The 22,813-nt window shown below is 55.1% G+C and overlaps 2 protein-coding genes across 3 annotated transcripts in view; one reads left to right on the top strand and one right to left on the bottom strand.

The window, feature by feature from the left end:
* SURF4 (surfeit 4) lies at positions 1 to 12,631 on the bottom strand. 2 transcript variants are annotated; one of them, XM_019639354.1, is made up of 6 exons: positions 12,428 to 12,631; positions 5,413 to 5,599; positions 4,651 to 4,727; positions 3,852 to 3,895; positions 3,099 to 3,285; positions 1 to 2,403 (listed from the first exon to the last, which is right to left on the bottom strand). In XM_019639354.1, exons 1-6 carry the CDS (start codon positions 12,473 to 12,475, stop codon positions 2,137 to 2,139), a joined length of 810 nt encoding a protein of 269 aa, XP_019494899.1. In that variant the 5' UTR covers positions 12,476 to 12,631; the 3' UTR covers positions 1 to 2,136. The 2 variants fall into 2 exon arrangements, with proteins under 2 accessions (XP_019494899.1, XP_019494910.1); XM_019639365.1 differs by lacking the exons at positions 4,651 to 4,727; positions 5,413 to 5,599; positions 12,428 to 12,631 and adding an exon at positions 4,077 to 4,105.
* Positions 5,614 to 22,813, top strand: part of STKLD1 (serine/threonine kinase like domain containing 1) — a 24,893-nt gene continuing 7,693 nt past the window's right edge. The window contains exons 1-6 of the mRNA XM_019639424.1: positions 5,614 to 9,816; positions 14,810 to 14,896; positions 18,092 to 18,166; positions 19,617 to 19,718; positions 21,574 to 21,644; positions 22,400 to 22,515. Of these exons, the coding sequence (XP_019494969.1) occupies positions 9,619 to 9,816; positions 14,810 to 14,896; positions 18,092 to 18,166; positions 19,617 to 19,718; positions 21,574 to 21,644; positions 22,400 to 22,515 (649 nt within the window). The 5' untranslated portion in view covers positions 5,614 to 9,618. The remainder of the gene's footprint in view (positions 9,817 to 14,809; positions 14,897 to 18,091; positions 18,167 to 19,616; positions 19,719 to 21,573; positions 21,645 to 22,399; positions 22,516 to 22,813) is intronic.

A 22,813-nucleotide genomic window follows, 5' to 3' on the forward strand; every position in this document is an offset into this window, starting at 1 on the left:
TACAACAAATGCCATTATTTATTTTGATGTGTTTCCAAAAATCAAAACGTTTCAAACACAACTAAGATATAAAATACAGCATAAAATGAGATTTATACCTATTTCCCACATAAAGCAAAAAATTTTTCAGAAGTTGCTTTGCCAAAACCAATTGGTAGATTGTATGTTCCGCTCCTCCTCACAAGGGTGTCTACCCCCGGCCCAGGCACTAGCCCACTGGGGGCGAGAGGGTTCCAGGGCGGCAGCAACGACCCCCGGTATCGAGGATGACCAGGCACAACCACGCCACTCGGCCTCCTGCGCTCAGTCCTAGTTACCACAAACCAGCAAAGGTCTCCCAAGCACAGGGCCGAGAACCCGTACCCTGCCAGAAACAGTGCCACAGGGAGACCAGCTTGGCTGATGGTGCCATTGGATGGGGCTGTTGTGCTGTGTTAACAGGGAAGGGGGTGTGGACCAAGAGACCACCGGCTGAAGCTGAGTCACAAAGTGAGTTGAGAAACCACCCTCCTACGTGTAGCGAGTGACTGGTAATAGAAACGCCCCGTCCTTCAGCCATTGCTTTGTCTAAACATTCAGGATGTGGCTGGGACACAGGTGGGGTGTGAAAGGTGCTCCATCACTCCCCTGGGGTTAGGTGGGTCCAGCGGCAGAGCCAGGTACAGTTCTCAGAGCACTGCTAGACAAAAGGCAGCCTCACCCTGCCCGTGAAGCCGACAGGGGAAATGGGGTCTCCCCACCTGACGCTGGCTCTGGTCTGAAAGGTAGACATGGAGCCTGACTCAGGACTGGCCCCAGCAGCCCTGGGGGTGGCCCTCGGGCTTGCAGACCTAGCTGACGACCAGAGGAAAGACAAGTTGAGGCCGGGCTGACGGTCCTCCGGGCCTTCGTCCCGTCTGGTCAGCCTGGCCACGTTGGCCTGCCCCCGTGGGATCAGGGAGAAAACAATGGGGGACACAGGTGTGCCAACTCCCCTGGTGGCCTTCACTACACGAGGACGAGCAGAGAACAGTCACTGGCACTCACCCCGCCCCCCCCCACCCCCACCCCCTTGAAGAGAAACGCAGTGTAAGGCAATGTTAGAAAACTTTAAATACAGGCGTCAGATCCAATCGGTAAGGCATCACAAATCGTAAAAAGTAATTTGGGCTGCATTCAGCATAGCAAATAGACGATCTGAGGAAGCAACAGCCTCCTGAAAAGGTAAGTCGTGGCTGTACAGCCTGGGAGAATCCTCAAGCCAAAGAAAAACGGGGGGCGGGGGCAGTGTGGTGGTGACCAGGGCCAGCTCTGCGCGTGGCTTCAGCCGAGGCTGCGCGAGGTCAAGTGTGAGGTAACTGGTCTGCCAGCTGGCGCTGTCACTGCCCTGCCCCGCAGCCGGGCCTGGGGGCGTGCGGGTCCCTGCTGGCTCCGGGCTGCTTCCTCGAGGACTTCTAATACATACAACCCCACGATGAGCCACGTGAGCTCCTGGGGTGTGACCCCATAAACGACTGAGCGGCAGTCCGAGCCGATTTTCTGATTAATCAACGACTTGTACCATGAACCATCGCCCCTCTAATAGAATGCCTCATTCTTTGGGGTTTGGGTTTCTCTAGGTATTTTCACTGTCTCAAGTGTTACAAGGCAGGGCAGAAACAACGTGGAAGCCACTGACGCGATTTTAAACCAGGGAGTCTGACAGTGTGTTTGATGTTTGGCTGGGCCATCCCAAATATTTTAGTAGTTTTAGCTAAAAACGTAAACTTTAAAAAAAAAATAAGAGGGAGACTGCTTTGAATGGTACACAGATGTATCTGCTCACAGTACAGCTCGAAGGCCCCCCACCACCCAGAGAGAGACAATAGGACGGAGAGGCCACAGCCAACCCAGCTGCTCAGGCCTGGAAGCCAAGGCCTTGCCGTGGGAGGGAGGTGCTAACCAGCTGGCCAGCTCTGAAGGGTCAGCTACCAGGTCGTGAGTCCAGAGCAGATTGAGCCATCGATTTTCAGGTGTCTGCAAATAAAGTTCTCAAAACATCTGTGCCTTTACCAAGGGAGGGAAGGGAAGAGGATACATAAATGCTGGCAGTTTCGTCGAATCCACCCCGAACCGGTCCTCGATGGCCGCGGGTCTCAGCCAGGCAGGAAGGGTCTGTTACCACTCTTTCTTCTTCTCATCCATGGAGACACCGCCGGGGCCCAGGGCCACCACCAGGAGCAGGCCTCCGATGACCGACATGGTCTGGAAGAAGTCGTACTTGAGGAAGTCGTGCATGGGCTTGTAGACGGGGATGGTCCAGAAGGCGTTGAAATACACGTTGATGGCCAACAGCCAGACGACCAGAGTCAAGGCGGCCAGCTTGGTTTTGAAGCCTATGGCCACTAAGATCATCAGAGCGGTGCCCACGATGTTCTGGAGAATCTGCACAGGTGGAAAGGGAAGAACTCAGAAGACGTGAGGAAGAAGAGCTGCATCGTGTTTACAAATGGGCCAGCGGCTCTGAAGTAGCTGTACCAGGAAGACGCAACTAAGGTGTGCTGAGACGGCCGCTAACAGCCAGAGGCCGCCTTGTAGTGAGGATGAAAACGGTGCCGGGGGCAGGAGACGGAGCAACGCTTGAAGCGCAGGTGTGGGGAAGACAAATCTCCAATCAGCAGGACGAGCTTCCCAGGACCCGCTAAGTTGGAGCCCGGTGGACCTCCTCTTAGAACCAGCCCATCCCACAGCTAGGGACCCACCCGTGAGGCGAGTCTACAAAGACGGGCCCTGTGAGCATCTGGGGGACAAGGACAGAACCTTCAACTCCGCACCCCCAATACCTGGCACAGAGATTATATGATCAAGGTGCAAGTGGTGAGTCAGGAGGCAAAGGAGTCTGGTAAAGCGACGCCAGGACCCCCAGTGACGTCAGACGGTCTGGACTTCCTTTGAAAGGTGGCTTTTTGGCAAACGAGAGCCTGACAGTTTTCTGTTTCTCTTAATAGGCTCAAAACGTTGCTTCCTTTGAGCCAGCTCCTTCCAGTGGCATCTCGGCTATGCTCACTATGGGGGTGGGGGTGGAAGCAGCGCCCCTTCCCAAGGACAGCAGAGCAGACCCGCGGAAGCCGGATACTCACCGTGAAGAAACTGGCGTCAAAATGAAGGAGAGTCATGAACATCAAGACCAGAAGGACCCGGCCCCCGAGCTGCATGTACTGTTTGGGGGAGCTCTCGCGCATGGTGGGGACACCCGCAAACATGCTCTTCCCCTCCGAACGGGACTCGGCTAAGAGCAGCAACAAGCCGCCTCCCAGGGCCAGGTTCCTGAGGACAGAAACGCCAGGCTTGTCGCTAGGACTCGGCAGGTTCTCCAGCACCACCAGGCCAGATTCAGGACACCCGGGCCAGCATGAGACAGACCATACGTCCCTTACTTCCCTCTATCCAGCTTAACACATTGTTTGCGAGAAACAAGTAAACTCGTCGTATAGAGAAAAATGCCCGCAAACAATGTGTTAAAAGAGGACCAGGTGGGTGCGAGCCCACAGGACCACCTATGGGAAACCTTCTGCGACTGGAGACACGGATGTGTCTGTTCCACTGAACAGTGACGGGTCACCCGGACACTAGGAACCCAGTCCTGGTCTTAGCTTTACTGTTGACAGGCTGGGTCCCTGTGAGCAAGTGTGTTTCCACTTGGACCCCTCCTCCCTCTGATGTGAAATCTGGGGCCTAGGCTGTGGGTGGGGATGGGGAAGGCTTTGCCAACACCCACCACAGATTCTTAGAAGCACAGTCTGGACCCCAAGAAGTTAACTCCAACCGACAGTTACAGCACCGAGTTTGAAATGGGGGCAAGTACACTGAAGTCTCCGCCAGCATGCACGTACCTCATCAAAAACTTCAAGTCCCATAAAATGCTGTAGGCAATCGTCTGAGGGGGACAGGACAGAGAAAGTTCAGTCTCAGCATTCTCACACTTCTATTTCTACAGAATTAATGCCATAATTTTCCAAATATAAGGTGCACAAAACCATTTTGTAGGACACCCAGGACAGTTCCCAGGTCAGCAGTTTGGCTCAGCATTTCTCAGAGCGTGCTGGGGGCCCCTGCACCTGCTCCATCAGCTGTGCCCAAGGTGTCTGGAGAGCATGGCGGCTCTGAGACCACTGAGCAGACTGAAATGTTAGGTGTTAAGATGTCATCTGAATAGCTGGGTCTTCTTCTCTATGAAGGAAAATGGTAACAAGAATAGTGTCCTGGCTCCCGCTAGCTGCGTGATCTCTCCCCTTGTCAAAGAAAACTCAGGAAAGTGGTAAAAGGTGGGGACCCAGAGCTCAGCACCTACTCAGGGGCACCAGCCTCCCCGGCCCCGCGTGGCCGTCCAGTTTTCCTGGGCTTGCCTTGAGGAAAATCGAGCGATTTCTCAGAAGAGGAGTTCCAGGGAGACACACCAAGGGCTGGAGGGGGAGCAATGCTGAATCCTCAAAAATGTGTTTTCAGAAACTGTTCCAACCAGAGCAAGGACAAGCGAGGCCCTGACCACGAGACCACGTTTACTGCAGGGCTGATTCCTAAGGCCCCGGCTGCGCGCCCCGTTTACTGCAGGGCTGATTCCTAAGACCCCGGCTGTGCGCCCCGTTTACTGCAGGGCTGATTCCTAAGACCCCGGCTGCGCGCCCCGTTTACCTGTAGGGCTATGATCCCGAAGAGCCCAAAGCAGGCGTACTGCACGAAGTTCCTGCTCAACACGAGGATGCAGCCAGCTGGAACAGAGAAGGGCAGGGGTCAGGGGGCTCGGGATAAGGCCCGGAGAGGAGACACCCCGGTTAGTACCTGGCCGCCTCACCTGGCCCCCAGGTGTGGCAGAAGCCCAACGACCTGCCCCAAGTCAAAATCAGCTGGTAGGAGAATGAAGGGCAGGCACTGACCCCACATATGACTCAACTGGGCTACGCAGTAGGTTCCTTGCTACAGAGTATGGGCCACATTTCCCAGTCGGCTGCCATCAGAGGCTCTACTGTGGGGTGCTTCCGGACTGGCAGACAAGTGCAAGTCCCCTTCTTGCCCACAGGTACAAGGGCGGGAGGGCTGCCACCAGAAGGCCAAGGCCAAGGCGAGCTACATTCAGTCTAGTGCCCTCCCCTCCCCTCCCCTCCCCGTTTACCTGTTTCCTTTCTAGACACCTTGGTTTCTGACTGTCTGGGCTCCTCACTGGCCCCCCAGGTCACCCACTTCTCCATACAGGGACTGTGTCCCACTTCCTTAGCATGCCCCCAGCACCGGGCCCAGGGCTGGGCCAAAAGCCCCCACGCAAAGGCTGGAGCACCCGGCACGGGACCGAAGGGGGGAGCGGATGCCCATGTCGGGAGACCCTCTGGGTCACCACCATCTCCGGGTTCTCTAACAGTCACGTGCATTGGCCGTGGTGTTGGTGACAGTGCCACTTACTCAGCTGTCCCAGCAGGTTGAGGAACACGAAGGAGGAGGCCAGCAGGTAGCCGCAGCCCCACGTGCTGTCGATGTAGTCCCGCTGCTCGCCCCACTGGAACCACATGCGGACGCCGTCCTCCAGGAACGTGCTGATCAGGCACAGGCGCGCCACGTGCGGCAGGTACTGCTTCGTGACTCGGAGGAACTGCGGGGCCACAGACACCGTGAGGGCCTCGCAGGGCCACCACACCCCAGCCAGGCAGGTCCTGGGCGCCGTGCACACAACTCAGCACCTGCTGCCAGCATGCCCTGTGGGTCCGGATGTGCAACAACCCTACACTGGGCTGTGTGTCAGCCCATGCACACATGGTGATGGCGTGATGCACTTCTATGACCTCCTCTGTCATCTCAGCAAACACATGTTGGTAGCAACTACAGTCATCAAACATGGAACTGCCATAAGACACACAGCTTCTCTTCTCAGGCACGGGCATCAGATTAGAATCCCTGAATGGCAGAGGGGACAGGCCTTCGGAGGTCACCTAGCCCAGAGTTCCTCCTGGTGGCCCTACTGCATCTGGGACTGCACCATCCATGAACTTGGTATGGCTAATGGCTAGAAAGCTCCGGAGTTTTTTTAAAAGCCTGCTAGGCCCAAGCAAACGAAGAACATGCTAACAAATGCGGTGGACAACTGTTTCAACAGCTATGATATTCAAGTATGTAAAACCACTGACAAATATCAACGAGTGAAACACATTTATAACTTCCGCCTGCTCTGGGCGAGTCATGCCATTTACGATGGCGTGATTAGGACACAAACGCAAGTAGAAACCGAGGTACAAATGTCACTCGGGCGCACCATGTGCCCTTTCTCTTGCCAACCGTATGAAGCTCTGATACAAAGGGACAGAAACCCTACGATCCATGATAACATAGCAGGAACTCAGGAGAAAGATCGGGGACGCACCCACATGGGTGATGTGGCAGCAAGTGAGAGTCTAAAGGGCATCTGTGAGTCTGACCCCTCAAGGGACAGCACAGTAATGTCACAGCCCCTTGTAGGACTGATTGTAGGAATAAATGAAGATGTATACAGAGCATTTCTTAATTTTTGGCATTTTGAAGAGTTGCTTAAAAGTCCTAGAAACTGATAAAGCTGTCAGTCGCAGTTCATGAGCCACTGGTTGTTTAGTTCAACATAGAGCAGCCTGGCTCACCTGGGAGGGAGGGAGGGAGAGGGATTACAAGCCAGGTGTCCATTCTCTTTACCTCTACTGAGCATGAGCCCCAAAGTGTCGATTCTGCACATGTCTGATCAGCCCGACCCCCTCTGAAGCGGCAGCAGAAGCAACAATGAGACAGACAACCACACAGGGAGGGAGATGACCACGGGCTGAGGCTGACGCCCCTTGTGCTCCCCGACTCTGATACCCACCAGCCAGTGCACTGTGTGACCACGGACAAGCCGAGTGACTTTTGGGGGGTCTCTACTGTCCTACGAAGTGAGGACAGCTAGCTTAATGGTTGCTAAGGTTCTTCCCGGCTTTAATACGCAGGAGAAGAGGGAAGGAAAAAGGACCTTGCTTAGAGGTCCCAAATGCTCCTATATGAATTCTGGAGTCCACACAAACAAACCCAGATGCACACACAGTGTAAACATACACGCTGCCTCGCATCAGGGACTAGGGGACAGCTGACGCCACGTACCCTCCTGTTTCTGCTTCATGACCCAAATGCTTCTGAAATGCCCAGCAACGGTGTAATCAACCCATGTCCTCCAGGAGATAAAGAGCACTTCCTGGGCTCTAATGCAACGGCCTTCACATCAAGGCCCCACTGCGAGGCCCTGGCAATGACATGGGCCTCACCTGGACATCTAGGCCCGGCGAGGCGCATGGCCAGGCCGGGCAGACTCAAGGGGCTGGAGCCATGGGGGGACTCCCGGGGGTGGGGGCAAAAGGCAGTGCTGGGACACACATCGGAGATGTTCAGACTTGCCTCCCAGTTGGAACTGAAAGCCGCTCCCTGCCTAGTCTGCCTGTCCATCCTCACCAGAGAGGAGCAGCCGAGCCAGGGCCCCGTGGAAGACTGGCGGGCAGCGCGGCCGCGAGACGGAGGCAGTGTTTAAAGCCGCCGCGATGAGTCTGTACTCTTAATTTGAGTGTCTGGGTCAAGAGGATTAAAGAACAACGGAGAGAGCCTTCCCCTCAGACGGGTAATTCACTCCACCTTCCCCTCACAGACGTGCCCAGGAGACAGGCATCTCTTTGCTTCAGGAAAAAAAAATGCAAAATCCAGGAATTTGTGCTCTGAACTAAGCATGCCCCTGATTACCAAGTCGAACGTGGCCTAGGTTGACTGTTCTCTAAGTCAGGCCAATCCAGAGCCCCTTTTAAACCAGCCACCCTCTAACGAGCACCTGTTTGGACTGAACACGAAGGAAAATAACTGTTTAACATGAGACCAGACCCAATTTTGATCTTATTCCCTACATGTGTTTTGGTCACAATGGTGCAGACCTGGCCACTGAAACCACATCAAGCCGCTCTAGACAGTGTCCCAAAGCCAGTGTCCCCACAGGACAGCAGGGAAGAGCCCCGGCATCACACATCCAGGCAGCACCCAAGGGCGAGAGCAGCCCGACGCACGACAGGCCCTGGTGGCCAGGGGCCGCCTGTTGGCCGCGCCTGCCGCAGGCACTCAGGAGAGAACCGTGACACGACTGCTGGAAGCAGGCACGGAGAGGGAGAGCCTGGAGGAGGTGACACAGCCAGGTACCCTCACGACCCATCACGACCTGTTCACAGGCAGTGACCGCATCTGAGTGACCAGAAACACGGGAAGCTGAGATTTATTTACAAGGGTTTATCATTTTGGAGAACTGAAGGGAACTTAGGAGACGTGACTATACCCAGCCTGAGTCGTAACTCTAGATAGTGGTCATGTCACACAGCCACCTGCAGCTCCCACACAACACAGAAAAGCCTCCTTTCTCTTAGTATTTCCGGATAAAAAGGAACTGAAGAAAGCAGTCTGCAATTCTTGGTGAGTGAGAACTCCAAAGACGACGAGCAGGCAGGTCAGCCTTCCTCATCACCGGGGACTGGCGCTGCCCTTGTCCAGGCCCACATCCCAGCAAACTGGAACCTGTGGCCGGTGACTTCCCTCACACCAGGCTGAGTCAGGTGGATGCAGGAGTTCGGTGACACATGTGTGTGTCCACCATGACCCAGAACTCCCAGCAAGTCTCCCTGAGTGCTGCTCTGTAGTTTCATGCTTTACCTCGACGGATAAGAAGAGGTGTCAACTGGCCCTAAGCTGGAGAGATGGCCTGGCTTTCTCTACTAAAAAATCCACGCGTGACACAGAGCCTAACTAACTGTAGGAGAGCAGTGACAGGCCACGCAGAGATGACAGCTGTACCTCACCTTCCAGAAGTGCTAACCAGTCTCCCCACGTCTCCACCAGAAGAGGTGGGGCGGCTTTTCTTAACCTCCTGTCTAAGTGAGTCAGCTCCTGTCTGCTCTCTCCCCAGTCCTGATGGTGCAGGGCAGGAAGCCCTTGGCAAGGCAGGTGACAGAGCCAAGGAACTCGAGGAAAATGCTCAGAACCCACCAGTCACCTGCTAGCCATCCACGAGCTGCTGGTCCAGAGCGCTAACACCTGCGGCTGTATGTGCCCGGCTCAGTGTCCTGTGAGGGCCATCCTCGCTACCCCACACTTGACCAGAGGCCAAGGGGAGCTCCTGGGGGTGATAGCTCCTAGGACTGGCTCTGTGATGCCCAAGGACAGGTAAACATACCAAGTACACGGTGGAGAATCAGGCTCCAGGCAGCGTATCTGTCACCTTGGTGATGAGCCATCAGGCAGAACCCATTAAGTGCTAACTAATACTCCTGTTTACTGGTGTAAATGTGCTCCAAGTTACCTTCTGCAGGCTGCCAGTCAGTACCAGCTGACGTGATTTTGGATGGCTGAGTTCATTAGTCTCTGGCCCTTCCAACCCGGTCGCAGATGGCCTCTGAATGCTGAGCTCCCGGAGAGCACTCTCAGCAGTTTCTCCAGTGCCTGGCCTCCTGGGAGCAGGAGGACACTGTCCCTGGCTGCCTGGGCAGGAGCTCGATGCCAGAGATGCCGCTCGGGAGGGGCCTGTCAGCGGAAACTAAGCAGGCCGCTTATCCGGGGCTCTCGCTTCTGCAGACCTGAAGGACAGGTCACAGCATGGCCAGGCGGCGAGGAGCCCAGCAAGGCGTACCAAGACTGGACCCCGAACTTGAGCCCACCACGTGCCATGCACCACCACAGCAAGCCTCCGTCTCTGCACCTGAAGATGGAGACACCACGGCCAACCTCACACGGTTCGGAGGCCGACACAAGTATTACGTCCGGAGGACCTGGCCCAGCGCAGGTGCCGTTAAGGTTCGGTATTACTGTCCTAAGTAGCAGAGGACGCATGGGCCTTTGTATAATAGGTCCCACTCTTAGCAGCCCAGACTTTCTCGTCAAATCCTGTCACCTCATTTTTTATTTTGTTTTCTGAAGACAAGGTTAGGGAAAATGGATATGCCACATTATCTGATCAGTGACTTCGATATTTCCTCATTCCCTTCAAATCAGGTCACTTTCATTTTAAAAGCCCGGGCTCTCAGCACCTTTATATTGGCAGCTTTGTTTTAATACGATGCAGAGAACTGTTAAAAACAAAAGCGCCCATGTCGTCCTCCCGTGCCAAGCCTGCCTGTGGCAGAAGAGGCCACTGATTTTGGTTTTGAAGAGCACGGGGGGCTGTTGCCCTCCCAAGTCACCCACAAAGGGGCATGGAGGTGTCTGCTGACTTCCTCTGCCACCATCAGGGCCCTGGCGCTGATAAACTGACAGCAGGCGCCCGCACTTCCGGACAGACACAGACTTGGTCCACATTGGTCTTTAGGCACCATGCCCCTCTCCAGTGATAGAGTGGTAGTGCTTAGGCCTGCACGTGCTAGAGGAGCGACACCAGGCCTCAGAAGCATGTTGCATGTGGCACTAGCCTTGAGGCCAGAATCGGGCTGGCTTCCGAGGCCGTGGCCCCAGGCCCGTCCAGCAGCCTCGGTGGGCCTCACCTCCTTCCCCACAGTAACTTGGTGCAGGCCGACGCTATTGCCCCTCAAGGGCCTTTCTGGGTCCAAGATTCTGCTTTTCTCATTGAAAACAGACAAAATGCATGAAAGGCAAAGAAGGAAGGATTATGTAAAGAGATCTGAACTTTTTTTTCAGTAGGAGAGTTTATGATTTGATAGTTGGCAGCAGCTTGGCTGGAGACATTTTATCTAGGTTTGATTATGAAATGCACTTGCAAAACCAGGGTTTTCCAGGCCCAAGAGTGAGTGTTTGCAGCTCTTACTTCCCTTGGCTAAAAGGAGAGCCATCTTCTTAGGGAGTAGCTACTTGGGGAAAGAAAACTGGGTCACTAAAATTATGTCAGTGAAAACTGACAAAGAAGGCCTACGTCGCTCTTGAGAGCTTTCGGTATGAACTGTTTTTGTGAGGGATACAGTTTTTAAACTGTGTCTGGAATCACAAAATCAGGACCTTAGGAAAAACTATTTCTTCAAGTTGACATACTTTTTCCCCAAAAATTGGTTTTAAAGATTTGGCTCTCAGGAAAGTGGGGCACTTTTATGGCCAATTATGAGGCCATACTAGAGAGAGAGACCATCTCTCGAGGGGAACGGAAAATCTCATTCACTGATAACTAATCAGAAAAACGCTCCCTTACTGGGGGGGGGGTCGATCATGCGCACAAACCTTCCAAGAAGCCCAGCCTCAGAGTATGATGACTTGATACCATCCCCACAAAAGTTAAAAACTTAACCGCACCACTTTGAACTCTGGCAGAGGCACAGACACATCAGGTGAACCAAGGCAAGCATGGCGATTGGTCCAGACAAGGATCTGCCTGCAGGGGATTCGGCCGTTCATCTACAGGCACAGCAGGATCCTTTCAGAAGTAAAAGGCACGCAACTAAATCACCCCCACCAGGATCTTGTTGCGGAGCAAATCAGAGTCCAGAGCGCTCACCGTTACACTATGGTTGCGGAGCAAATCAAGCAAGAGGGTAGAGGCTGGGGCCTCTCCGCCTGCAGGATCTGAGTCTGCCCATCTAGTTTTAGTACCGTGAACGGTATTACGCCTGTTCTGAGAGCTTCCCGGTTGCTCAGAACGCCACCTGTACACTTCTGGAAGGAAAAAAGCCCCAGGAAGATAGGCTTCCCCTCCTCCCAGGCTTGTGTACAGACACCCATTCAATTCAGTCCCAGGGCAGAGTCCAGGGAGGGAGAATGCAGGGTCAAAGGGACCCCGTGAGTCCACACATCTGGGAAAGAGGCAAGGAAAAGTGCTGCGGCTTTCTGGAGTTGTGGCGCCTATCAGAACACCCCTTTTCCTCTGGCAGAAACCCCAGTCTGATCGACCCGTTTAGGATCACAGCTCCCCACCCCGCCTCCTAAGAGTGCCCAATAAGAGGAAAAGCGTGCAAGGGCCACCCCAACCGTTGGGAACGGAGAGGACGGCTCCCCAAGCCCCCAAGGGACTCGGGACGCCTTCTCAGGGGGTGTGCAGGCAGCCGCTCACACCCTTCACCTTATAGGAAGGCCCGGGCCAGGATGGGGGGACGGGTCGCCGAAATGGGTGCTGAAGTGGGGGCCCGAGAACACACCCCGAGCCCTGGCGGGGAGGCGGCAAGAAGGGCAGGCAGGGCCCGGAGGCTGGGTTTTGGGGTGTCCCAGGTCGGGACGGGCGACGAGCCCAGAAGGGAGGGCCCTGGTTGGGGGAGGGGGCGATCCCTTTGGTGGGATCGGGAAGGGGTGAGGGCACGGCCCAGGCCTCGGGGTAACCCTGCGGGACTCCGGGACGGGGAAACGGACCCCGGGGACGGCCGGGGCTCGGGGCCGGGGCGGGGGCGACGGGGACCGGGAGACGGGGTTCAGGGGAGGGGCTCTGCGGGAGGGACCCCGGGGCGGGGAGGCCAGTCAGGCCCGCAGGCCGCACCTGGTCGGCGAAGTCCTCGGCCGTGCCCATCAGGTCGTTCTGGCCCATGGCGGCGGCGGGAGGCTCGGCTCGCTCGCTCGCTCGCTCGGCGTTCGGCCTCTCGGCGCCCGCGCCCGCGCCCGCTGCGGCCTCCACAGGAAGTGCCCGGCGGCCTGCCTCGCTCCTCGTCGGCAGCTCCAGCGGCTGCCACGTAGGCCAAGCCTTAAAGGGGCCGCGCCGCCGGGCCCGCCCGGGCCGCGCCTTAAAGGGGCCGCGCACCGCCCGCAGCCGCACCGCCCCCCGCGCTCTCAGGCCCCGCCCCCCGCACTTCGGTCACGCCCACCCTTCCCGACGAGCTGCTGCTCTGGCGGCCTATACCGGCCCCGCCCACCAATCTCCGGCCCCGCCCGCTGCACGCGAGGCTCCGCCCATCGCGCGCTTTAAGGCGGGCTGGGCTGGTCTGGAGGGCTCTCCGGCGGGAGGGACGCACGGGTACCCCGGCAGGCAATGTTTCTGCAGTGAGGGTCACGGAGTTAGGCAGATGCACCTGGAGCTAAGGATTCCACCCCCCAGGGTGGGGGATGAGGTGCTCACCCGACGCAGTCCTTACTGAGCATGCTCAGTCGAGGGTCTGATGCAGGCGTAGGCTAAGGGCGCAACCCCAGCGCCCAACGGACCGACCAAGAGGAAGGCCGGAGTCATTATGGAAAAGTACCAGGTTCCGAGTTGTCCCCTGGCAGGGAGGCTGGGGCGATGAGGGGCCTATGGTCTAGGATGAGCCCCAGACCTGGACCTCCTGCCACCACCCCCACCACCCGCTACTGGTTTAACCGTCACAGCTCCTGGAGAGGTGGCCAGGTCCCAACCCAGGGAGGCACAGAACCCGTGTTCTGGTCAGTGTCTGCCTCTGGCTTATAGGGTGACCTCAGGTACCTTCAAAGGTGACCTCCCGGTGCCCTTTACTTCTCTGGGCCTCATTCTGCGCCTCTCTAAAACGATGAATGAAATTAAGGACTCTCCAAACCCATCTGTCTGACTGTTTAAGGGTGGAAGACAACTCCATCCTTCTCACCCATGGGTCCACGTGCTTGGTTAGGCCCGTGGAGGCAGGATACTCTAGAACACGCAGAATTTATAATCAGCAGCCCTAAATGCCTAAAACACCCCGACAGTAGTCCCCAGTAGGAGTACTTGGGCCTTTTCCAGGGCCTGTGAAAATGTGTAGGACCTGAAAAATTCATAAAATAAAAGCTGCAAAGTTTTTAAATAAATGAATAATGAATGCATGTTTCACTAAGTGCTTCTATACATAATATGTCAACTTTATTAAATGTTAGATTCCATCTTTGTTAAAATGTCATTATCCTGAAAATAATTTGTAAATTAGATTTTTCTCACTTTGCGAGAATTCCGTTTGTGTGGGAGGACTACAGGAGTCAGCCAGCAGTGAGGCAGATGAGTTTCTGGTGGCCAGAGAATTTTAAAAGCAAAGTTACTTTTTCAGGAAAAGAAAAGTGTTGAAACACCGGCGTTCTCCTGTTTAATTTGCTGCCTAAGAGGGTCTAAGCATGTGCATTCTTACACTAGCTTAAGCTGCTCAGAACAGTGTTGTTCCCGGAGCCGACTTCAGACCGCTCACAGGGGCTGCATTACAGAATCCTGAAACTTTTCTGGACTCTGCGAGTGCCTAGACCCAGGGTTCCATCCCCCACATCCCTCCTCTGCATCCGGCCCCTCTTCCTCCATTCTCTGATAAATGTAATCCCATCGTCCACCCTCACCCCATAGCCCTCACCTCTCTGGAGGCTTGGCTAAATGTACAGGCTCTGTAGTCAAAGCCCGGTGTTCCAGTCCAGTCTAGGCCCTCCCAGTTATTAGCACTGTAGCCTCAGGCAAGGACCTAGCTCCCTGGGCCTCAATTCCTCTAATGTGAACATGGACATGGCAGCAGTGCTGATCCCATGAAAACTGCTTGGCACAGTGCCAGGCACATGCATGGCTGGGCCTATGATTGCACCAATTATGGACCAGTTACTTTCTTGTTAGGATGCCCAGTTTGGAGGTGGGTGCCGGAAGCTGGGATCACAGAAGACTAGAGAGAGTGAGCAAACCCTTTGCTGACCCTGGGAGGACCCTTGGGTCCTCTCTGCAGATTGGAGAAGCATGGGGTAGTGGAAAGGACTCCAGAATCAGGTCCAAAGAGATGGGCTGGGGTTCCACCTTAGAAGGTCTCCTTAGTCTTCCTTCTGGGCCTTTTCCTCCATCTGCAAAACGGGCAGAGATGCTTGCTCTGCCTGACGCAGAGAAGTTAGGAGAACCAGAGGAGGCTTTGGAGATGGGCGCACTTTGGAAAATGACAAGTTGTGTGCATTTCCTGAAAGATTCTTTCCTTCTTACTGGTAGGTTTTGGACCGGCTGAATCCTGGGGCCTTGGGGGTGAACCTGGTGGTGGAGGAGACAGAAACCAAAGTAAAGCTTGTGATAAAGCAGGTAAAAGGCCATTTGGGGGTGGTTCCCCCAAACATATGCTCATCATTCCCGTATTAGAAAAGGCTTCCTGATGCAACAGCGGGATTCCTGTCTGCCAGCAGTCACGAGGCAAATCCAGCTTGGGAGGTGTGTGGAAGTGGGGGTGGCATGAGGCACCTCAGGTGACTCTCACCTTGATGGAGAGGAAATGCTCATTTTTACTCTGATAACAACCACAGCCACACCTACCATTCATTCAGCAAGATGTCCTCTCATTTACTCTCCTGCCGACCCAGCAAAGCGAGAGCCGTGACCCCACTTGACAGGCAAGGATAGGGAGGTCCCCTGAGGCTGCGGGTGAGAGAGCATCACACAGTTCCCAAGACAATTTGAATTCAGGCCACCAATTTTACCATAGAGGAGCCAAGCTGTGGGGTGGGGGACAGGGACTCGCCCAAGGTCACACAAGGCTGAGAGCAGGACACCAGGCCCTCAGCCCCTCCTCTACCTCATCATCAGTGCTGGTATGGCAGGGTAGGCTGCAGACCTGCAGGTGGACAGCTCTTTGTGTGTCCAAGTCAGGTGGTCCAGATGAAGCAAGGGTCTAGGGGAAGAGAGCTGCCTTAAATGAGTCCCTGGCATCCCCACGTGGTCTGTGGTGCTAGCTGGGCTGACTGTACAGGTGGAGAGCCTCACAGACAGCTGCTGCCAGAGCCCTTCTGCTCTGCCAGGCCTCCTGTCCGTGGGCAGCTCAGTGGCCTCGACCCAAGGTGGCTGGGCTTGGAGTCCTGACCCACTGCCAGCTAGCTGTGAGGACTGCCCCACTGTCTCATGGGCCAATGGGCAGGACGGCTGACTGCCTTCTGGGCAATCAAGGAGCTTTTTTAAGTCAATCTTTCTAAAAAACATGGGGTGGGGTGCAGGAAGGGGCTTGTGTACCCTTCCAGTCTTTTTTCTGAGCATTTGTATACTCCTAGGTCCCTTTGTTTTACAAGAATGGCGTTGAAGCTGATCACATGCTTGTTCCCACTCAGCTGCTGTGAACATCACGCTGTGGGCACAGCTTCCACCTCTTCTGGCTCTGGGGACTGCGGGGGATACGTGCCGAGGGGTGGCATTTCTAGGTCAAAAGATGTAACATTTTTAAGGCTTTTGGTCTGTTTTGGCCAAATTGACCGAAGCATGAGCCCCCTGGAACGAGAGGAAGGGAAGACAGGCAGACTCGCTGTGCCGCTGCATCCGGGGTCTTTACATGGCTCTGGGGATAATCTACTGACTCTGGGTTTTCGTCTACGATCACCCGATTATAAGAGTTCTTCATGTGTACGTCTCGTGAGCAGAGGTTCTGGGTAAGGATCTGGTAGTAGATGGGATGACAGTATCTACCTGCAGTCTTTGCAGCCAAGTATGTTGCGGGCTTGAAGCTTGGTGCCGCCCTTATCACCACCCTTTTCCTCTCTGCGCGTTTGCCCACTGTCCCACGTGCAGTGATGGGGACAATCTTCCCAATTCGGATGAGGAATGCAGTGGTGAGCTTGACACTTTGCCAACCAGAACAGAGCTATTTGGCTCTGAGGCCAACACATTACAGTATTTTTCTTTCTGCTTTCGAGGTGGTCTGAAAATGGATCCCCTAATGATTGCTCGGAATTTATATTATGCTATCCTGCACATACCCTTGCAGCAGGAGCAAATGTACTGTCATTGCTTGAGGTATTTTTGGATCCCAGCCTTAGGAACATCTCCAGGCCCCACATGGAGCCATGTGGTGGGACATGAGTGGTAGGAGTCTAGCACCCTGGTGAATTAATGGTGGTGGTGGTGGTGGTGGTTTACTACACATTTACTGAGCAAGTGCTCTTGTGCCCCTGCAGGTGGAATGCATTGATTATCATAATGCCAGTGAGGCCCTGGAGGAGGTAACTCTCTGGGTGGTCTCTCCCTAGAGCACATGATGCAGACAGAACACACAGACACTGTTCTGTTACCCTCCTGTGGAGTGACTGGGTGGGAGCCTGGGTGGAGACAGGGAGGGTCAGAACCAGTTCTTGCCCTGTGCAGTGAAGCCAGAAGCCCCAGGTCCTGAAGGGAGTCTGTGCCCAAACGCTCACTTCCAAATCCAGGTGCTGACAATTCAGCATATATGTTCTCAGAGAAGATCAAGTTGAAATGTTGGCCAGGTCCCTAGGTGAATCTACCAATAACCATCTTTTAAAATATTTTTTCTTCAATTATGAAAGTATTAGTTACACTAGGAAATTTGGAAAATACAGAATTGTGCAACAAAGAAAATGTAAACTATTTTGCATTTCTTAACCCTGCCAGTCAGAACAGGCAATACTATCCTAATTTATATTAATAGCAATAACAGCTGCACGCACTTCTAATTGAACTTCTACCAGACAATGGCTCTGACCACTTTGCTTTGCTTCCTTGAATTTCACGTGAAGTTAACTGTCTGCCCTTCTATCTAATGGTCACTTGTTTGTCTTCTTTCTGGAACTGTCCTCTTGCTACCCTTACCAGCAAATAGCTACTGGGTCCACAGTGTGACTGACCCACAGGGATGGACCCAGGCCACATCCCGACAAAGTGAAAGAAAGCGCCCACCTGTAGCCCCCAGAGCCTCAGAGCTTCCCACGTCCCCTTCCGCATCCCCCGGGCGACCTGCTGTCACACCCAGCCTTCCACACCAGCCGTCGTCCTTCTGGCTCTTCAGCTCTTAGTCGCTAAGGTAGCCATTTCTGCCGCCTAATGGTGGTGTTCCTTCTCAAAGCACTTTCAGCTGGGGCGAGGTCACTGGGACCCAGAGGCGAGGTGGGCCTGGGTACCTCGGTGTCCCAGCTCCTCCCTGTGGCCACACCACCTTCTCCAGCCACCCTTGACTGTGCTCTTTCCTGTCTGCCCAGCACTTGCCTGCATCAGCTCACTTAGTCCTCATGACACCTGTGGGGCAGATAGCACTGTTACCGCCATTTTCAGATGAGGTTAGGAGGCTCAGACAGGCTGAGGTTTCTCCTCACAGCGCTGCCAGCACAGGCTGAAGACGGGGCCCTCACGGGGCCTGGCCCCTAACCACCAGGCTGCACAGCCTCCTTGGGCCCACTCTCCTGCCATGCTCAGAGCTGGACGCTTGCATTTGGGGGTCTGGGGACAGCACTGGCTGATGAACCGTGTCCCCCAGACGTCCCCCTTTCTCTGCTCTCGTGCCTGCAGCTGATGCCCCTGCTGAAGCTTCAGCACGACCACATCTCCACCTACCATGAGCTGTTCATCATGTGGAATGGCGAGGTGAGTCAGAGCCGACACCTGCAGGCTCAGCTGGCGCCAACTCGGGCACAGGAACAAGGGACCTGAGCACAGAGCTCCCCCACACCATTGTAACCCCTCGAGTGGCAATGGCAGTGACTCCAAACGTGGCAACCCCTGACTTGACACTTACTGGAGCCACACTGGGGACTCTCTGAGCATCATCTCATGGGAGCCCCCAACAGCCTCAGTGGAGAAGGGGCCACTATCCCCCTTTACGGAAGGAGAAAGAGGCTTAGAGACACCAGCTCCTCCCAGCTACTTACCTCGTATGTGGCACAGCTGGAAGCGAGGCCGGGCAGGCGCGCAGGCGTGACTTCAGCGCCTAGTGCTTTCAGCTGCTGAGATTCTCCTGCAGCCAGAGGCTCCCTGAGTCTGTGTCTCCGAGGGTGGAGTTTTGACTTTCCTGGAAGGAGCAGATGTCAGGACGCTGGTCCCTTGTTTTCCCCTCCTCAGCTGGCATCAGGTTGTCCTTGACCTCTGGGCCCCTGGCTTTTGCGGCTCCCATGCAGTTGACTAACTAGCAGCACGTTCCTCCTCAGATTCTAGGAGATCTGTAGGGTGGGAAGTCCTTTCCTCATTTCCCTGGGGCTCAGAGAGGTTAAGGAGCGCTCCAAGGCCACACAGCTAGTAACAGCTGGTGGGATGCCAGGCCGAGCCTTGTAGCCCCAAACCCTGTGCTTTGTCCCATAGGCTCAATGGCTTCTTGTCTTTACACGGTCCCAGGACCTTTCAGATTAGCCCAGATGGAGAGAGTGGGAGCTAGAGGTGAAGGGAGACTGCGAGGCCTCTCGCTGAGTGTCAGACCCTAATCAGACCTCCACAATAGTGTCCCCATCTGGGGCTGACAGGGAAGGGTTTGAGCAGGAGCGGAGGGTCCCCCTCACACACATTCCCTCCCTTAGCTTGGTCATGAGGAAAGCCGTGGGGAAGGGCCATCACTGCAAGCACCCACAAATATTTCCTGACCACTCCCTAACTCTCAAGGAGGACATTTCAGTACAGGAGGAAAAGCAGAGTCCTTCTAGAGTTCTGATTTGCGGCCTCTGACCTGGTCTGCTGGGGTCCCCTTTGGGGCAGGCTCCTCAGAGGGAGGAAATGGATCTAAGCGAAGCCCTAAAGAATCCTCGTGAAGGGGCGGGGTCCCCAGCACAGGGACCTGTGTGTGCAGTGGCCAGGAGAGCCTGCAGAAAAGTCCATGTGGATTAGTGTAGATGGAGCTGGGGCGGGAGACGGGGGGGAAGGTGGGCGGGAGATGGGGACAGGAGATAGAGGAGCAGGAGCTGCTCATGGGGCCTTGTACCCACCCCCACCCCCAGTGGGCAGTGCTTCCATAGCCACTGTGGGTGGTGGCACAGTTCCGAAGCGCCCAGGCCTGGGCTTCTGGGGGCCAGAGCTGCGGCCCCTGGCTAAGGGGCCCCTGGCCCAGCAGATCTCCTCTCTGTGCCTCTGCCTGGTGATGGACTACAATGAGGGAAGCTTCCATGAGGTCATTGAGAAGAAGAGGGAGGAAAAGACAATCATTGACCCTCAGGTAAGGCAGACTCTCTAGGACACCCGGCCTAGGGAGCACCTGGACCTTGTGACGTCAAAGCCCCACAGTGGGCGGGGGGTGGGGCGGAGGGGAGGACAGGGCCTCTGGAGTCGGGCCAGCCTTTCTTCTGATATTTGTGTATGGGGGTATTTGCACGCTGTCGTGTGCACAGATCTGAAGCGCAGAGCATGGTGTATTTGCACAGTTACACTCACACACCCTCCCCGGATCAAGACCTAGGACATCCCTAGGACGCCACAAGTCCCCGTGGTTCGACCTCTGCCTGGCCCTGAGGCTCACATGTGGGCTCACACAGCATGTCGTCATTTGTGTCTGTTTTTTTCTGTTCCTCCTGGTGCCTTGGCGATCCACCATGCTGTGAGTGTGTCAGGAAGCTGTCCTTTTCCAGGCCGGTGCTGGTGCCGCTGTGCCACATGGCCACGCCCGAGCCTGTAGGAGTCTCGCTCTGTGAGCATTTGGGTTGTTTCCAGTCTGGGACCATGAGCATTGCTGGGTGTTTTTGGTTTTTCGGTTTTTTTTTTTTTTTGGGTGGACCTAAAGTCTCGTTTTTCTTGGATAGATACCAAGGCCTGGAATTATTGGGTCATAGAGCAGGTGTGTGTGTAGCTTTAGCAGACACCCCAAACAGTTTTCAAGATGGCTTGCTTGACCCGGGGTTCACTCCCACCACATCCTGGCCCACATGTCAGTGTGTCAGCCCTTTTTATCTAAATGAAAAGGGAGTGACATTTTAATTCTAGTGAGGACAAGTAACCACGGCGAGCGCTGCCGTTTGGAACTTTCTTTTTGTCTGTTCAGATCTTCTGCCAATTTAAACCTGGGTTGTTTTTCTTTTCTTACTGATTTGTGTGAGTTCTTTATATGTCCTGGATACTGGTACCTGCCCCATCTCCTCCTGTCTGTGGCTTGCCAATTCTCTTTCTTAACAATGTCTTCAATGAACAGAAGTTCTTAATTGTAATGAAGTCAGTGTATCAATGCTTCTTTGATGCTGGTGCCTGTGAGTCCTGTTAGCGACGCCTCTCCTGCCCCAAGGTCACGTTGCCTCCTGAGCTAGATTGTCATTTGCTCTCACCTTGAGGTGTACGATCCCACACAATGAGTGGTGCCTGCTTTTGCTCAGCACCGCTCTGTTTGGTGGGCATTGTGTCCTTGCTGATGGGCTCCTCACCCCACATGGGCCTCAGGGGCGGGCTCCACAGAGGGTTTCAAACTTTCTGTGAGTGGTGGGATTCTTTCAAGCACAAAATGTTCTCGGAATCCTAGTAAGTAAAGCCGCTCTATTCTAATGCGGGGTAGGGGGGACCTGGGCGGTTGGTGGGAGGTGCAGCAGGAGGAAGGCAGGGGTCCTGCCGCTCAGCCCCTCTTTGACACCCTAGTGTGGAATCCGGGGTTCCTAGGAACACCGTTTGAAAATCACTGCCCTGGAAACTAACTGGATCTGGTTTCTGACACAAAATACTTCCAGAACATTCTCTTTCAGGGCTCTATTCTTTCTAGTGACATAGAGAGGCAAGCCCCAACTAGGCACTGAAGACTTGACCCGCTCTGACGCCCACAAGGCCCATGGGCCACAGAGGTGGGGCTCAGGGCCAGGGCCCTAGGGCACCCCAGGTCTCTGCTACAGAGACAGGAGTGGAAACAAGGGCACTGCCCAGGTTGACATGATTTCACTGTTGAAGGAGCCTGTTGCACTGGCTCTGAGCCCATGGCCAGCTTTAGGCCTGTCTCAGGACTCATGCCACAATCGCACTGGCCGCCTTGAGTGGTCGCTGACCCCTCCACACAGCTGCAGGGGCCCCTCCAACCCCGGCCTTTGTCGCTCTCTCCCCAGTGGATGCATCGCATGCTGGGCCAAGTGCTGGATGCTCTGGATTACCTGCATCAACTGGACATCATCCACAGGTGACCGGGGGCCAGGCTGCCTCAGGAGAAAAGGCACTGAGTCCTCTCAGGCATCAGTGCCCATGGGCAGGATTGAGGCAGAGAGGTGCGGTCCATGCAGCCAGGAAGAGGGCCAGCACCTGTCCAGAGCACCTCCCAGGCTTAAGGAGAATGTCCCCCTCCCCCCCGATAACCTGCAGTGATTCACCCTCACTACGCAACCGTGAATCGTGAGCTGACCCGGGCAGGTTGGTTCTAAAGGGCAAGGAAAGAAAGCAGATAACAACAACACTCCCGGGACTGGAGATTAAGCCACGGTGGCCTCTGGCCAGGTGGCGCGGCTGTGACCAGTCCCCCCTCAGGCTCTGGAATCCGTGGTCTGAGGGGCTGGGAATGGCTTCAGATTGGTTCAGTATCGAATTTCAAGGGGCAGAGAAAAGCCATGTGGACTGTGTGTAGAGAGGAAGTGCTCACCACCCAGTGTTAATGTCAGTGGACATTACGAAACCGTCGGAAACCTGTCCCCAAGCAAAGGCACAGCTCCCACCTGGAAGGAACTGCGGGAGGACTAGGTGGCTTCCTACTTGTCTTTGGCTTGTTTTTCCCAATGTTCTGTTTATAGGAAACAGTGTTTTAAAAGTGGTCTGTGAAGGGGGCATTTATTGAGGAGAGAGGGGCGTGGGCTGCTGCCACCGAACTGGGTGGGGCGGGAGTAAGGTTCAGGGCACACGCTGGCCCCCGAGGGCCGGGAGCCAAGGCGTGCCTCTCGGTTTCAGAAACCTCAAGCCCTCCAACATTGCCCTGGTCAGCAGCAGCCACTGCAAACTGCAGGACCTGAGCTCCAACGCGCTCATGACCCACAAAGCCAAGTGGAACATCCGTGCAGAGGAAGGTGGCTGGGGTCCTCCCAGGCCGTGGGACAGCCGTGACTGGGGAGCAGGGGGCGGGGCCGTTCACCCGGTGCTGGTTGCTCTTAGAGTCCAGAGGGCAGCGGCCACTCTGGGTGCTGGAACAAAGCAACATCAAACCTGTCCTTGCTCAGAAGGTCCTCTACAGCCCACCCTGAGCTCATGTGGGCTCCTAAGAGACCCCCTGCCTGGATTGTAACTGAGCAGAAGTAACCCCATGGGGGGACCTGCAGGGTCCAAAAGACACCCAGAAAATGGAAAACTTCTTGGAGGGAGAAGAAA

This window comes from Hipposideros armiger, unplaced genomic scaffold (genome assembly GCF_001890085.2).
Source record: "Hipposideros armiger isolate ML-2016 unplaced genomic scaffold, ASM189008v1 scaffold_3, whole genome shotgun sequence".
Taxonomy (NCBI): Eukaryota; Metazoa; Chordata; class Mammalia; order Chiroptera; family Hipposideridae; genus Hipposideros; species Hipposideros armiger.